Raw genomic sequence first — 16,419 nt, 5'->3', positions numbered from 1 at the left:
CTACTTGCCAGCTACTTAGAAGCTCGGCGTTCTCCCGCCGTGGCATAACAATCTGTCCTCTTCGCGTGCTTAGTAACACGAGAACGAGACTCACTGCATCACAATCCCATTTGTTGGGGGAAGCAACAATTTATGCAGCAACAACAAAGCACAAAGGACACCGCGGACACCCTCTGTGCACGGCCGGTTGCGAAGGCCAAACATGACGAGGAGCGCCTGGAGACCCAGGCCGACGATTCTGCCAGGGCGGTGAGGCCGCCAGGTACTCTACTCGCTCGGCCAATGACTTCATTTTCCTACACCGTCACTAACTATACAGTGTAGCTTTACACATTCTTATGGTTGACATTCGCTCGCTACGGTAGCCGGTCATGCACGCCATGGCGACAGGGCTTGGAGGCCAAGCAATTGCTGTTTGCCGAGGCTTAGGGAGAACCCAAGGACATGGCTGTCGTCAGCGGTTATTGAGATCCCCGGCCACAGCGCGGCAGTTCAGTTCATGCACGAATTTTCGCGAAGCACACAAGTCTGGACCGGGGAAGGAACCCAAGGAGTCATTCAAATCACGTCTTGGGAGCGCATGGAGCAGAACCAGAATCCAGTGGCGTCCCATTCCCATCGGTCTTGGCATCGGATTCCTCGGATTACTGCAATTCTATCGAACAAGGAGAGATTCAGAGCGTTTGAGGGAGCTGGAGCTGGCTGAAGATGGCACTCCTCCTCCTCGAAGGAGGATTCGGCCGTCCGGGCCGTGGCAAGTGCAGATGATGTCGACTCTCCCCTTAAAAGCCCTGTCACGGCTATGGGGGCGCTTCAACGAACTAGACTTGCCAATGCCTCTGCGTATCCCCGGCTTCAAGTTATATTCTTGGATATTTGGCGTCAACCTAGATGAGGTTCGAGAACCGGATCTGCGCACGTATGCGAACCTTGCGTCTTTCTTCTATCGCGAATTGAAGCCTGGGGCTCGCCCAATTGACCCCGATCCGAGTGTTGTGATATCACCATCCGATGGGAAGGTGCTCTCATTTGGAATGATCGAACGCGGTGAAGTTGAACAAGTCAAAGGAATGACATATAGCTTGGAGGCGCTCCTTGGAGAGGCAAGTCCTTCCCGGGACGCCATTGCAAGCCATGGGGTCACCCCTGTGGATGCGGTGGACGATGACTCCAATAACATGGCCATGGATGAAGAATTTGCCAGAGTGAACGGGATATCCTATACCTTGCCTCATTTATTGTCAGGCTCAAAGAGAAAGCCAAAGAAGGAAACAGCCATGGACGCATCAACTACTTCGCAGTTGACATCAGAAGCTAAAGTCAAGGCGGATCTCGCGCTAGGAGATGGCCGTCCTTGGTATGCACCTAGGGCATCGAACAATGCACTGTACTACTGTGTTATATACCTGGCCCCTGGAGACTACCACCGCTTCCACTCTCCAATCTCCTGGGTCGTTGAGAGTCGTCGTCATTTCGCCGGAGAGCTCTACTCTGTGTCTCCCTACCTGCAGCGAACGCTGCCTGGACTGTTCGTGCTGAATGAACGAGTTGTCCTGCTGGGTCGGTGGCGCTGGGGCTTTTTCAGTTACATCCCTGTCGGAGCGACCAATGTTGGCTCTATCAAGTTGAACTTCGACGCTGAGCTGCGGACAAACAGTTTGACAACAGATACCGCCGCCGACAGAGCAGCGGCCGAGGCAGCCAAGCGTGGCGAGCCTTATTCTGGCTTTGCGGAAGCTACTTATTACAATGCCAGCAGGACTCTACGGGGCCACGCACTTCAGCGCGGCGAGGAAATGGGAGGATTCCAGCTGGGTAGCACCATTGTACTGGTCTTTGAAGCGCCCATGGGAATCCGCCAAAGCTTTGATGAGGGCTGGGGAAGTGGCAGAGAAGGCGGTTGGAAGTGGAATATCGAGCAAGGCCAGAAGATCAAAGTTGGTCAAAAGCTTGGTCATGTAGAGATATAAAAGAAAAAAGCAAAAACCAGGGTTTGGTCTTGAATTTTCCTGTGACGATAGTGTTTTATTCATGTACATTATTCAGACAGACAGCTTCAGAATCAACACCATGCATGTCGTCCAGTGAGGACTAAACAGTAAGTATGTAGTGAGGTTAAATAATGTGGAGAACATCCTCGGAGGTAAACATCAACGCCGCAAAAGTCCTGCCGCGCGAGCCAACCTGCCACGCTTTTGGCACGCAATTGCCGACAGAACAAGCTTGCTCATCGTGAGGTAAAGAAAGACCAAGATCGAATATGCCTCGACAAATGCCCCGGCGGACTCCCGCAGCTCCTCCTCCGCCCTCAACGCCTGCAACGACGGCTTTCCAGCAACAACCCCCGCCAGTGCCTGTGTTCGCGACGCCCCGGGGTTTCGCACAGAACGTCGATGAGTTCACTGGTGGCGATCCTGAACGGCGAGTAGGGCAGCAGCAACAACAACAGCATCGGTTAAATCAACTTGCACGAACAGGATTTGAGGTCGCCGCTGCTGCTGCAGCTATGCCGGACATTGGCGACGAGACCGATGTCGAGAACGACCGCTCTGACGATGAAATTAGAGTCATTGATTTCGACGCGTTAGGCGAAGCTCGGGATGGCGATGCAGAGGAGGATGACGTGGATGGGGATTTAGAAGATGATGAGTACGTGGAGGGCGACGACGAGAATGAAGAAATGCGGCGACAACGTATGTTTCTCTTGTGAAAAGCGCCTTTTTTTTAAAAAAAAAACCCCTTGCTAATCATATATTCGTATCCGTGCAGAAAAGTCCCCATCTCCCCTCCCACCAGACCTTCGCGAGATATCTTCTCTAGCATCATGGACCGTATCAACACATAAACCCGGCTGTGGAGTTGCAGCACTACGAAATCCATCGCCGCAGCAATTCTGGCAATCAGACGGTCCGCAACCTCACACGCTTACTTTGCATTTCTTTAAACTTGTCGCTATTGTCAAGATGCGCGTATACCTTGACTTCGACCTAGATGAGAGCTATACGCCTACTAAGATGCTCTTTTTCGCCGGCATGGGCGGCAATGATCTGGTTGAGTTTGCGGTCTGGGAAGGCGAGACCCCTTGTGGATGGGTCAATATACCGCTTGAAGGAGTCGGAGGCCATAATAGGAAGAGAGAACACGGCGTTCGAAACAATCGCCGTCAAACACAACGTGCGTGGCCGTCAAAGGGGGCTGCGTTGCCGAATGGATCGGGTATAGGAGACGATGACAACGACAACGACATGGACGATGACGATGACAATGACGATGATTATAACGACTTAGATGACCCTTATTCAGGAAACGTTTTGAAGGCAATGGTCGTCCAAGTGCGCATCTGCGAGAACCATCAAAACGGCAAAGATACGCATGTGCGAGGATTCCAGGTGTTTGCGCACGATGATGATCGACGTCGTGTAGCTGCTGCTGCTTCTGGTCAGCCAGAGCACAAGCGACAAAGCATACACAAGTCTCATAACGGAGTTGATCCTGTAGTTGAGGGGCTTGCAGACAAGATACATGGCCCTGATGAGCCAGATTGGATGGGTGAGCCAGTTATTCGATGAGACTTATCCTCATTCTTATAGCTATTCTTTTTCTTTTCTCTCTCTTTGTCTATGTTATATACCCTGACAAAAGTTCTACGGCATTGGGAAGTCAGGTTACGGTATGGCGTTTTCTCATCATTTTGTCACGCTCTCTCTTCCTCGTGGTCTTGTCAATTTGCAGGTTAAGATACCCTTTGTTCAATGCTATGATCATTTTATACCTAGCAACGCTCTATAATATATGACCGCCTTCAAGGCGACCAGCTTTTATTTTCATCAAAAGAACTTCATAAAGTAGCATGACCCGAAAATGGTAAAAGCAATCAAAAGAAAACCCAGGGTATTAAATTTACTGAAGCAGCTTCGCCAACTCAGCAGCAACAGCATCACCGACCTCAACAGTTGACGCTTTCCCACCAATATCACCGGTCCGGATGCCAGCCTCAATGACGTTGCTAACCGCCTGTTCGATTATGCGCGCCTCGGCTGGGCGGCCAAGAGAGTATTGAAGCAACATAGCCATAGACAGGATGGCAGCGACAGGGTTCACGATGCCCTTTCCAGCAATATCCGGGGCGGAACCGTGAATAGGCTCATAGATACCATTAACCTTGCTCTTTCCGTCAGGGATACCAGTCAAACTAGCACTTGGCAACAGACCCAGCGAACCGGGGATAACGCTGGCCTCGTCGGAGATAATATCGCCAAACAGATTGCTCGTGACGACGATGCCATTGAGCTTGCGAGGGTCCTTGACCATGAGCATAGCAGCGGAGTCGATCAGTTGGTGACCGAGCTTCAACTGCGGGAATTCGTTGGTGATAACCTCCGTCACGACCTTGCGCCACAGTCGGCTTGTGGCGAGGACATTGGCCTTGTCGAGACTCCAGACGGGCAGCGGAGGGTCATGCTGCAGGGCCAGGTGGGCAGCGAGGCGTGTGATACGCTCAATCTCGGCACGGGAGTAAGGTTCTGTGTCGAGAGCGAAGCCGTCGCCGTTGTCTTCTTTGCGGTCCCCAAAGTAGATACCACCGGTCAATTCGCGGATAATGTTGAAGTTGACATCCCGGCATACGTCGGCTTTGAGGGGGGATATATCGACAAGAGAGGGTGCGGCGAAGCTGCATGGCCGAAGGTTGCCAAAGGTGCCCATCTCCTTTCGGAGCTTGAGGATTCCCTGTTCAGGGCGGACGGTTCCATGACCCCATTTCTGGCATAATTGTCAGTTCTTTCCTCTTCCTTTTCTCCTCTTCATTTTGCTCCGACGGGGTATAACGTACAGGTCCTCCAATGGCTCCCAGGATGACCGCATCAGCGTTCTTGGCAGCTGTCAAAGCAGCATCGGTCAATGGCTCGCCATGTGCGTCTATAGAAGCCTATTACCAATGGACGATTGGGTTAGCATATATCCGCAATGATTCAAGGAAGGGAATGTCTTACACCGCCCAGAGGGTGCTCTTGAAAGTTAAACTGGATGTCACTGCGATATTTCTCGATAACGCGGAGAGTCTACACAATATTGACTTCTTAGTTTCATCCCTGCTAGAATCTTTGCAACGATGCGGTACCTTCAATGCCTCAGCAGTGACCTGTGATTGATCGACAAATTAGTTCCTGACACACATCACACATCCAGAAGGAAATAGTAGGCTCACCTCCGGACCGCAGTAGTCGCCAGCAAAGACAACGATATTATAAGGAGCCATGGTGAACCTAAAGAGCGAGCAAGCGTTTATACGTCTTCTTTTTGACGAGACAGAAAGAAATGGTTGTAATGCGTCGAGAGTGACAGAAGCACAAATAATTGTTGCGGGGCTGCTGAGCTGGTCCCCCACGCATCCGATGCCGGAGTCGGATGCCTCAGGCTACGGCAGCCTATTCGTACAATCTTGCCAAAATGAATTTTATATATAACTTATATTTTGTTATAAACTATAGTCTAAATTCTATAATACATAAAGGTTATGTGATAGCATAAATATGAATTAATTAAAATCTTTTATAATAATTGTACTAATAGTACAGAAATACTTTTATTAATAAATAGATAAACTTAAGGTCTTAATAAAGAAAAATAAAAAGGATTTTAAAATTCTTTTTTATTTCTTTGCTTTTTTTATATATAATATAAGAAATCCTTTTTTATTTCTTATATAAGAATATTATATTTGTTTAATTAAGGATAATTATTTAGAAGAAATTTTACTAAGATAATTTACTATTATAAATAATTAATAAGTTAATTAGTAGGGATTAATTAGTTAGATATTTAATTAATTATCTCTAATTAATTTAGTTCTTAACTAATAATAAATAAAGTATTATAGTAAAATAGATTATTTCCTCGCTTAATAGTTTATCTTATTAATAAAAGTTTAGTATATATTATTAAATATAAAGTTTTTATATATCTAACTTATTAATTTATTTTTTTATTTTATATTTATAATTATTTTAAATAATATTATAGACTGCTTTTTGTATTAAAAATCTAGGCTATAAGCATATAATATATATAAAATATCTAGCTTATAGTTTCTATAGCTAGGTAAATCTAACCTTTAAAGTAAATATACTATTATCTTTTATGATTAATCTTTTAGGAGACTCTTCTCTAAGAAGTGATTTGCCTAGACTTAGATTATATACTTTTTAAGTATTTTATTAATTATTATTAAAATATTAGCAAGCTATTTATTATAGCTATTAAAAGGCTATTTTTAGAATATAATAAAATATATCTATACTTAATACTAGTAGTTCTATATATAGTAATTGAGCTACTTCTATTTTAGCCTCTTATATATTTTCTATAATAATCTAGCTATATTAGGGAGTATTTAAAGAGGAGAAATAGATAATCTTTTATGACTAGGCTTATATAATATTTATTTTAGTTAATTTAAATATTAACACTTATTTTAAAATAAAAGATGAATTTGTTGAGATATTTATAAAGAACTTTAATGTATGATTTTATATCTATAAGATATTGGATATATAAGAAGTTATGGTAGCTAGGTAATTCTAAAAAAGTTAGGGACCTGTAAGGCGGAATCCTGGATGGAGTTGGGAATAGCTTTAAAGTATAGCAGGTATATGACCTTATCTAGCTTCTTGCTATTAATTAGACTAGCGGCTTGGTATATACTGTCTTATAATTATAGATAGTCTTAAGCCTTTATAAAGTAGTAATTAGCTACTAAGTATATATATATATATATTATATATTTAAATCTATCCCTAGACCAAAGCTGAATCCTAGCTATATTCTTATAATCTCTATTATAGTTTAATTGCTTACTTCATAAGAGCCTAGTAATTATTATCTAGAATGGCTCTAAAATATATTTTTTTATATATTTAGAGATAAGCCTCTGAGAAACTATTATTTTTAGTTAAATATCTTTTAAATATTAAAGAGATTCTAATAAAGGAAGAAGAAGTAAGAGTTATAAAGATAGAATTAAATAATAAAGAGAAAGATAAGGTTAATATATCTTTAGTAATAGCTAGTAAAATAAATATTAAGGCTATAGTTATAGAGCTAGCAATTATAAAAACTTAAGATGAGGCTCTAGTATTTATAATTCTATTAAAATTATTAATAGAATATTTAGAGAAAGATTTTATAATAATAATAATAAATAAACTTATTAAATTTAAAGCTAGAGTAGCTAAAGTTATAAAGATATAGTATTAAAGGATTACAGTCTAAATTATGCTTTAAAAGCTTAAGGAGCTAAAGTAATAGCTACTATATTTATTATTAATAAGCTTATTAATATAGGGTTTTAATGTATAGGAAGGTTTAAATTATTCTAATCTAGAGAAGAAAAAAAAAGAGTAAGGAGTAATTAATATTAAAATAATAACTAAGAAAAAGCTATTAAGTTAAAAAAGACTATAAATATTTATAAAAATTATTCTTCTAAAATAGCTAAAGCTAGTACTTAAAAAGAAGTATAATAATATTAATATAAAAAAACTAGAATCCTTTAAGCTCTAATTTAAATACTATTTTATAAAATATAATTATTATTATAACTTCAAAGATATTAATTAATAGAAAATACTAATTATAGTTAAAAGGCTAAGCTAAAAAGTATTTAATTAATAAGATATACTTATAAAGAATAAGATAAAAATTAATTATATAATATAAAAAGACTTTAAATTCTTTTTAATAAATATTATATATATCTTAAAACTATTATACCAGGATACAAATAAGCAATATTAATAAATATAGTAATAAAAAGGCTAAATTATATCTAAATTTAATATTTATATTTAGAAACTAGAACATCTCTTAGAATAAATATATATAAATAAGAATCAAAAATATTACCTTAAAGATTAAATTATAGAGTTTGTATATATTAAGGTTATATAATAAAGTAATAAATCTAAAAAATATAATAACTATATAGTACATCTTTAAAAGATAAAAAATTCTATATTAAAATAAAAAAAGAAACTTTAAGCCATTTAAAAGTAGGCTATAGAGCTAAATTTAGATTCAAAAAATAAAGCTTTAAATCAAAATTCAGACTAAAGTAATAAATTTAATTAAAAAGACAATTATTATAATAGTTATTATTCTTAAAAGAAGTCTAAAATTAAAGATTTCAAGGATAGATTAAAGGCTTAGAAGTTACTAATATACACCCACTACAGCAAAAAAGAGTATATAAAGGAGAATTGTTACTCTAAAGATCTTAATAAAAGACTTAAAAGGAATTCAAAATAATTCCTTAATAAGATCTAATATATTATTATAATATTAAAGCTACATACTATATAATTAAATCAAAGATTATATATTAATATATATATTTATATATAAATCTTAAAAGACTATATAAAAATACTTACCTTAATTAATAAAGCTGCTGAAAGTAATTTTATAAACTAAGAATAAATATAAAAGAATATATATCTTTTAATAAGTCTAATTATAATTATAAAAATAATTAATAGGTATTTAATACTAATATATAAAAAGACCTTGCTAAATATCATTGCTCCTAATTTAAAAGATAAACTAGAAAATTTCTAGTAGACTTATATTATTATTAATACAAAGAGATATAATATCATACTTAGATTATTATAGTATTTAACCATAAATCTTAATATCCACTATATCATAAGATAGTAATATTACTATTAGTTTATTAAATAAAAAGCTAAGCTTATACTCTATTATATAAGTTATAAGGCTATATAGCGGTAGGATTTTATAAAAAATAAAAGTAATATACCTATAGAGTATATACTAAAACTATATATAAAGTAGATTATAGCTTAAGAACTCTACCAAGTTATAAAGAATAGAGAGACTATTTATATTATAAATCTAAGAAAAATCATAATAAAAAAAGCTAATCTAGATAAAAAGAAGATCAAGGGTCTCTTATAATTAATAATTATCAATATTTCAGAACTACTGGTATACTTAGAATTATATTTTAATATCTTTTTAGAGAAATAGGTGGCAGTATTATCTAAATATATAGCCTATAATCATATTATTAATTTAGAGTCTAGTAAAGAGCTATTATACTATTTAATTTATTAGCTAAGTTTAAAAAAACAAGAAATGCTTTAAAAGTATTTAATAGAAAATCTAGCTAAAGACTAGATTTATAAATTAAAGAGTCCTACTAGAGCATCTATCTTATTTATATTTAAGAAAAACAGTAGCTTATAGCTATATATTAACTACTAAGAAGTAAATATTATTATAATTAAGAATCAATATCTCTTACTATCAATTAGAAAAACCTTGAGTCAGCTTTTTAGAGCATTAATATTTATATAGCTAGATCTCTAGAATATATACTATCATATCTAAATCAAGAAGGGAGATAAGTGGAAAACTACTTTTTATATCTAATATAGGTATTATGAATATATTATTATATCATTTAGATTAGCAAATGCCCTAATAATCTTTTAATTATATATAAATCAAGCACTAAGCAATCTTCTAGATATAAGCTATATAATATATCTAAATAATATTATTATATATTTAAAGGATAAAGCCATCCATAAAAAAGATATTTATAAGATATTAAACCACTTGCAGTAGTATAAGTTGTATATTAAGCTATTAAAATATACTTTTAAAGTCAATAAAGTATATTTCCTAAATTTTATAGTTAGAATAAAAAGCATTTAAATAAAATCTAAATATATTATCACCATTTAAGAATAACCCAAATCCAAGAATATACAAAATATAGCTCAATTCTTAAACTTTACTAACTTCTATTATAGATTTATTAAGAGATACTCCATAATTACTATATTATTATTAAATATGATTAAGAATCACAAATAAATATGAAAAAGATTAAAAATAGAATGAAAAGTTAATATAAAGTTTATTTTTATTAAAGAGGTATAAAATGCCTTTAAAATCCTTAAGAAGTATTTTACACAAGTATTTATACTTAAATATTTTAAACTAGAACTCCTACTTAGAGTAGAAATCAATATATTAAACTTTACTATAATAGCAATTCTAAGTTAGTTAAAAGCTAATAAATTATAATATCTAATAATATTCTACTCTCAAAAGATAATCCTAATTAAATTTAACTATAAAATATATAATAAAGAGTTATTAATCATTATTAAAGCCTTTAAACACTAAAAGTACTACCTAGAAGGTAATAATAGATCTATAATTATTCTTTTAGATTATAATAATCTTTAGTATTTTATAATTATAAAGAAACTAAACTAAAGACAAGCTTAATAGACTAAGAAGCTTATAGTATTTAATTTTAATATTAAGTATTAACTAGAGCATAAAAATTTTATAGATATACTAAATTAAAGGCTAGATTATATTAAAGTTAAAGATAATTAATAAACCCTACTACTAATACTAAAGAAAAAGCTGAACTAAGGACTTTACTTAATAAGAATAGAACTCTTTAAATATAAATATAATTCTAATAATATAGAACTTATATATTTAAAAAAAATAATAGAGATTTTTTAAATTAATAATAATTTAAACTCTAAATATTAAAACATACCTAGTAGTTAAAAAGGAACAGTCACTAATATTATAAGAGATCTAGAACTCTTAATGCTAAGATTTAAAGTAATAATAATTATTATAACTAAGATAGTTTATTCAGATATATCTAAAGAGTTTATTATTATTATTTATTATTATTAGCAAATAAATATACAAGCTGGGAATATATAAAAATAAATAGTAGATCTAAATTTAAAGATAGATTATTCCTATTAATATATTAAAGCTAATAACCTACTTAGATTTAAAGGTATAGTATATATGCTATATAATTACACACTCAGACAAGAAGTCCTACAAGTTAATCATAATAATCTACAAGAAGGTTATTTCAGTATTAAAAGAATATATAAAATAATATTATTAAAATATTTCTAGTAAGGGCTTTATAATATAGTTTAATACTATTACTTAATATATATAAAATGCCAACATAATTATATGTTATAGTATAAAGAATATAGACTAATAAAATCATTACCAAAACCTATAAAACTTTAGAAGTTAGTCACCTTAAATTTTATAATAGAGCTTTTATCTTTAAATTAAAAGAGAAAAACATATAATACTATTATAATCATCATAAAACTATTAACAAAATATATTATATATAAATTTATATCTACTACTACATCAGCAAAAGAACTAATAAAAGCTATATATAAATTAGTAGTTAAATACTTCATTATATCTAAGAATATTATAAGTAATTAAGCAACAATATTTATAATCACATTTTAGAAAATACTCTATTAGTATTTTAGTATAAGAAGGAAAATTAGCACAGTCTATTACTCTTAAACTAATAATTAAATAGAATAACAGAATCAGATATTAAAATATTATCTTTAATTATATATTAATTTATTATAAAATAACTAGATATAGTAATTAATACTAGCTTAATATACATATAATAATAATATGCATAATATTACTAAGATATTATCTATCAAAGCATTAATAAGCTTTCAGGAAGATATTTATATTAATATTAATTAGGACCCCTTAGATATAGATTTTAATAAGGAAATCTTAAAGACAAAAAAGAATCAAATATTGGCAATTGAATAGGCAATTTAACTATAGATTAAATATAAAGAACTTCAAAAACTACTAGAGGAAGCATTAAAGAATTAGTTTAAATATTTTAATAAGAAACATATAATAATGCAGTTTTAAATTAGTAATAAGGTAATATTATAAATTATAAATATCTATCCTCTAGACAGGAAGAAATTAAAGTTTAATTTTAAATTTATTAAACTCTTTTAAATACTAGATATATAAGAAACAAATATATATAAGCTAAAAATGCTCTTATAATACTAACAATTATATCTAATATTCTATATCTTTTTACTAAAACTATTTAAGGACACAGCTAGAAATAAAATCCTATCTAATAGTTTTATTATAAATAACATCAAAGAATACAAGATTAAAGAAATTCATATAAAAAAAGACTCTAAAAAGAATAAAATATACTTTATTAAGTGAGCAGATTATTTTAAAGAAGACTGTATATAAGAATCTAAGAAGAATATTAGTAATTATACTATATTTAAAACTTACCTTTAAAATTATAAGACTATTTATAACTCAAAGTGAGGAAGAAAGAGATAAAGAAAAGCTTAATTCATAGTAGCTAAAGATAAATATAGAACCTATTTTATACTATAAACTATTAATAAGAGTTATCAGTTGTAAGATTTAAAGGGAACTTATGTTATATAATTAATAAAAGCTTAACTAATTAATTATAAAAGCTAAGAGAACAAATTATAAGATTAAAAGTCTAAAGGTCTAGACACAAATGCTTATCTATAAATAAATTTAATAGGAGAAAGCAAAGGAGATCTTTTTTCCTTATTAAAATTAATAAGATTATTAGCTAAATATATTAACTAGGAACAGGAATAATAAGAATAAAGCTTCTCTAATAAAATAGTATAAATTATTATAATTAAATATTTTTTAAGTAGATTAGGCTAAGTTAAAGTTATACTTTTATTATTAATTTTAGTATTAGAGTCTATCTTAATAGTATATTTTCTAGATATATAGTTTGAAGTCTTGAATATTCTATCTAATATATAATATTAATCACTAAAGTTTCTTATTATTAAACTCTAATAGAACTTATCAGCTAAAGTTTTTAAGTAATCTAATAAGGACTTAGGGCACTATAAATTATTAGTATTAATTATGAAATGAGAGATATTTAATAATATAGATGCTTAAACTGAAGTATAAATATATACTTATAAAAATATACTTGTACTTAAGCATTTAATAATATATATATAATTAAATTATAATATTATAATAAGCATGCTACTGCTTAATATAGTTATAAGGATTTAAAGTAGTCTATAATTAAGAGCAGGCTAAGTACAGGAGCTTATATAGAGACTTAATTATATATTCCTATACCCTATTAATATTGAAACCCTATATATAGAATATTATTATTTATCTTGCCCTTCAAAGACATAAGAAGCTAAAAATTATTAGATATAGTATTAGAAGTAGGAACTATACTAAGAGGCTTAATTAAAAGACTCTTAAAAGTGCATAGAGGTTTGGGCTACTCATTTATTTATATTATTAGTAACCACATTAATATTTACTTGACTTTATAACTCATCTTATATAATTAACTTACCTATATAGATAATATTTTTATGAGGTACTCTAAATATAAAAACAAATCTAAATTAATAATAGCAAATTATTATTATATTAATATTTTCTTAAGTATCAGGATACTATTTCTAAAGAGGAGGATAACTAGAGTAGATTTAAATTATTAGAATTAGACACTCTAAGTTGACTATTATACTTAACTATAAGATAGTTAAAACTATCTTACTATTATTCTAAACATTAAATTGATGCAGGAAAAGTAAGGAATTAATAATATAGAATGCACTAAATCTATATTTAATAAAATTTTAATAAAAAAGCATAATATTAAAATAATACTTATTATTAAGGAAGAAGATAAGGCCAAGAAAAAGAAGAGAAAGGAAGAGGAAGTTAGAATAAATAGATAAGAATTTATATATACTTATTATTAATATTAATCTTAACTACTTTTTATATATTTAATCTTCTATCTAATATCTATTGCTTATCTTTAATTTCTTTATTAAGAATAAGGATTTTATTATAAAACTTAAACTACTAATTTTATATATTAAACTTTATAAATCTATAAAATTTTAGGCTTAGGGATGTGCTCTTATAAAAAAAGAAATAGTTGTAAGGCAGAATCCTAGATAAAGTTGGAAATAGCTTTAAAGTATAGTAGGTATATAATCTTACCTAGCTTCTCGCTACTAATTAGACTAGTGGCTTGGCACACACTATCTTATAACCATAGATGGCCTCAGGCTTTCATAAAGTAGTAATTAGCTGCTGAGCATATGTGTATATACGTTATATATTCGAATCTATCCCTAGGCCGAAGCCGAATCCCAGCTACGTTCTTGCAACCCCCGTCACAGGACCTCTTGCTATTCTGCCTAGCAATATATGGGCTATAATAGATCTGAAGTCTATTTTGATGAAGTACTTTCAAGTAATAAAAAAGAAAAAGGATGAGAGTTGTTAATTTATAATTTATCTATATATTAGCATTAAGATGGATAAGGATAATATAGATAATATACTACTTCCATTCCTTATGAAAGCTATTAAAGAAAAAACGACTTATACTCTAGAAATAAAAGTTGAGGAATCCTGTGATAATAATAATAATAATAATAATAATAATAATAATATAAAGATTAAACTTGAGCTTTTAATCATTAATATTAATATATTTCATGACACTTAAGATGCTTCTAAGGAATTTGATAATAATGACTATATAGATATCTCTAATAATAATTCTAATAATCTCCCTAATGATATCAGCTAAATTGAATTGTTTAAACTAAATATTATATTATCTAATCAATCAAATAAGAAGTAATTATTTGATGTTTTAAAGGATAATAGAAAAAGTAAAGATTTAGATATATAGGATAATTATCTTAATCATGTGGAATCTTTTATTAATGTTGGTAAGAATTTACTATTAGATGCATTAGCCTTCTAGATATATTATAAGAAGATAGCTAAATAAGAAAATTTATTTTTATTGATTAGACTTTTCTTAATCAGAAATCTTTCTTATATTTATATATTTATTAATACTATGAGGCATTTTTTATTTAATTGCTATAATTAATTCTCCTTTATTTTATCCTAAATAAATATTATATGGCTTATAGTACTAAAATATTTTTCTATAGTTTAATAGTAAGTTTTAAGTTTCTCATTATGCTATTTCTAAGTGCCTATTAGCCTTAATGATTCTACTAGCTTAGGTTTCTTCTGTGCATTGAAGTGATTTTATAAGTTTTACTGTAACTATTAATATGCTTGATAATATATATAATTATTATTTAGTAGGCAGTCTTTTTATAATATATTTAAAAAGTATCTATTATTTTATAATATTAAATTATAGAGATTAATAATCTTAGCTAGTAAATATTCATTAATATCTATAATTAAGGTTAGCTTATATTAAATAATCTTTAAAAATTATTATATCCTAATTATCTATTCCCTATTATAACTCCTTTAAGAGATCTAGATTTAGTATTATTCTAAAATCATCTATAATATATAGATAATAATAATATATTATATAAGACTTTTCTATTAGTAGATATTCCTAATCTTTTTATAGATGTATTTTATGAATATTTTATTTTTAGATAAAATGATAAACTTCCTACTTAAGTATAGGAATATAAATAGTAAAAAGTGTAATATAATCTATAATCTAGTTTTTAATATATAAATCTCATTCCTGGATTTTAGCAAAAAATCTTTATTTTAAGTAAATATTAGTACTATTATATAATTTAAAAATCTAATTACTTATCTGCCACAAAAATATAAGATCTTTTGATAGCTATTTTTATTAACTTTTAATATACTGATTTAATATACTTATCCTAAATTAATAACAGTTATTAAAGGAAAGATTATAGTCTTATTACTTTTATAAGGTAAAATATATACTTATAAGAAGTGGAGTCTCTATCTTCTAATCTAATCTAATCTTTATAGATTAAATACCTATATCTTTAATTATATTAAGGAATTAGCGAAGAGTGCTAATAGCTATATGATTACTAATACTAACATATATCTAAATAATATAATGTGAATAAGCATTAATTATAATATAAATCTTAATACTCTATAGCTATAATTTATTATAATTATTAATTAACTAAATATAGTTTAGATTTAGTATAATAAATATCTAATAAACTTACTATAGGTCATTTTATTTTTTCTAAATATTAATAAGGTTAATCTCTCTAATAAAAGAAAATAGATAATCCTTATACATTAAGTTAATTATAAGATATTAAAGAGCTTAAAAAAATAATATCTAGAGATAATATATATTTTAGAGCAAAAATATATATATAATATTTTATAATTAAACCTATTAATACTTCTACTATCAAGTTTAATTTATATAATAAGATATAATTTATTATTTATCTCTGTATATATATGTACACTAAATAAATAATATATACTTATTCTAAGATGAATTTACTATATTACTTATTGATTTACCTGAAAGCCTTTATTCTTTAATATAATAGTTATTTCCTTATCTATTAAAAATATCTAAAAGAATAAAATAGTAATCTAGATATATAAGTAAGAAGAATCTTTATATGTGTATTCTAAATAATAAATACTCTATTCTTGCAATTAGCA

General features: G+C 30.1%; 3 protein-coding genes across 3 annotated transcripts, besides 3 other annotated features; 2 read left to right on the top strand and 1 right to left on the bottom strand.

The window, feature by feature from the left end:
• Positions 1 to 380: 380 nt before the first annotated feature.
• Positions 381 to 1,970, top strand: UA08_01041 (hypothetical protein; the record flags this gene model as incomplete). Its single annotated transcript, XM_020259785.1, has 1 exon — positions 381 to 1,970. One exon carries the CDS (start codon positions 381 to 383, stop codon positions 1,968 to 1,970), a length of 1,590 nt encoding a protein of 529 aa, XP_020124228.1.
• A 290-nt stretch (positions 1,971 to 2,260) lies between these two features.
• On the top strand, positions 2,261 to 3,569 carry UA08_01040 (hypothetical protein; the record flags this gene model as incomplete). The annotated part of the gene is made up of 2 exons (XM_020259784.1): positions 2,261 to 2,693; positions 2,770 to 3,569. 2 exons carry the CDS (start codon positions 2,261 to 2,263, stop codon positions 3,567 to 3,569), a joined length of 1,233 nt encoding a protein of 410 aa, XP_020124227.1.
• A 331-nt stretch (positions 3,570 to 3,900) lies between these two features.
• Positions 3,901 to 5,257, bottom strand: UA08_01039 (3-isopropylmalate dehydrogenase A; the record flags this gene model as incomplete). The annotated part of the gene is made up of 5 exons (XM_020259782.1): positions 3,901 to 4,761; positions 4,832 to 4,927; positions 4,992 to 5,060; positions 5,120 to 5,140; positions 5,207 to 5,257. 5 exons carry the CDS (start codon positions 5,255 to 5,257, stop codon positions 3,901 to 3,903), a joined length of 1,098 nt encoding a protein of 365 aa, XP_020123800.1.
• A 160-nt stretch (positions 5,258 to 5,417) lies between these two features.
• Positions 5,418 to 6,597: a repeat region (Identified by RepeatMasker using a combination of RepBase library and repeat library created with RepeatScout).
• Positions 6,576 to 14,125: a repeat region (Identified by RepeatMasker using a combination of RepBase library and repeat library created with RepeatScout).
• A 1-nt stretch (position 14,126) lies between these two features.
• Positions 14,127 to 16,419: part of a repeat region (Identified by RepeatMasker using a combination of RepBase library and repeat library created with RepeatScout) that runs on past the window's edge.

This window comes from Talaromyces atroroseus (assembly GCF_001907595.1).
Source record: "Talaromyces atroroseus strain IBT 11181 chromosome Unknown scaffold_0, whole genome shotgun sequence".
NCBI lineage: Eukaryota > Fungi > Ascomycota > Eurotiomycetes > Eurotiales > Trichocomaceae > Talaromyces > Talaromyces atroroseus.
Note: the sequence above shows the minus strand (reverse complement) of the source record. Positions and strands in the feature narration are given on the sequence as shown.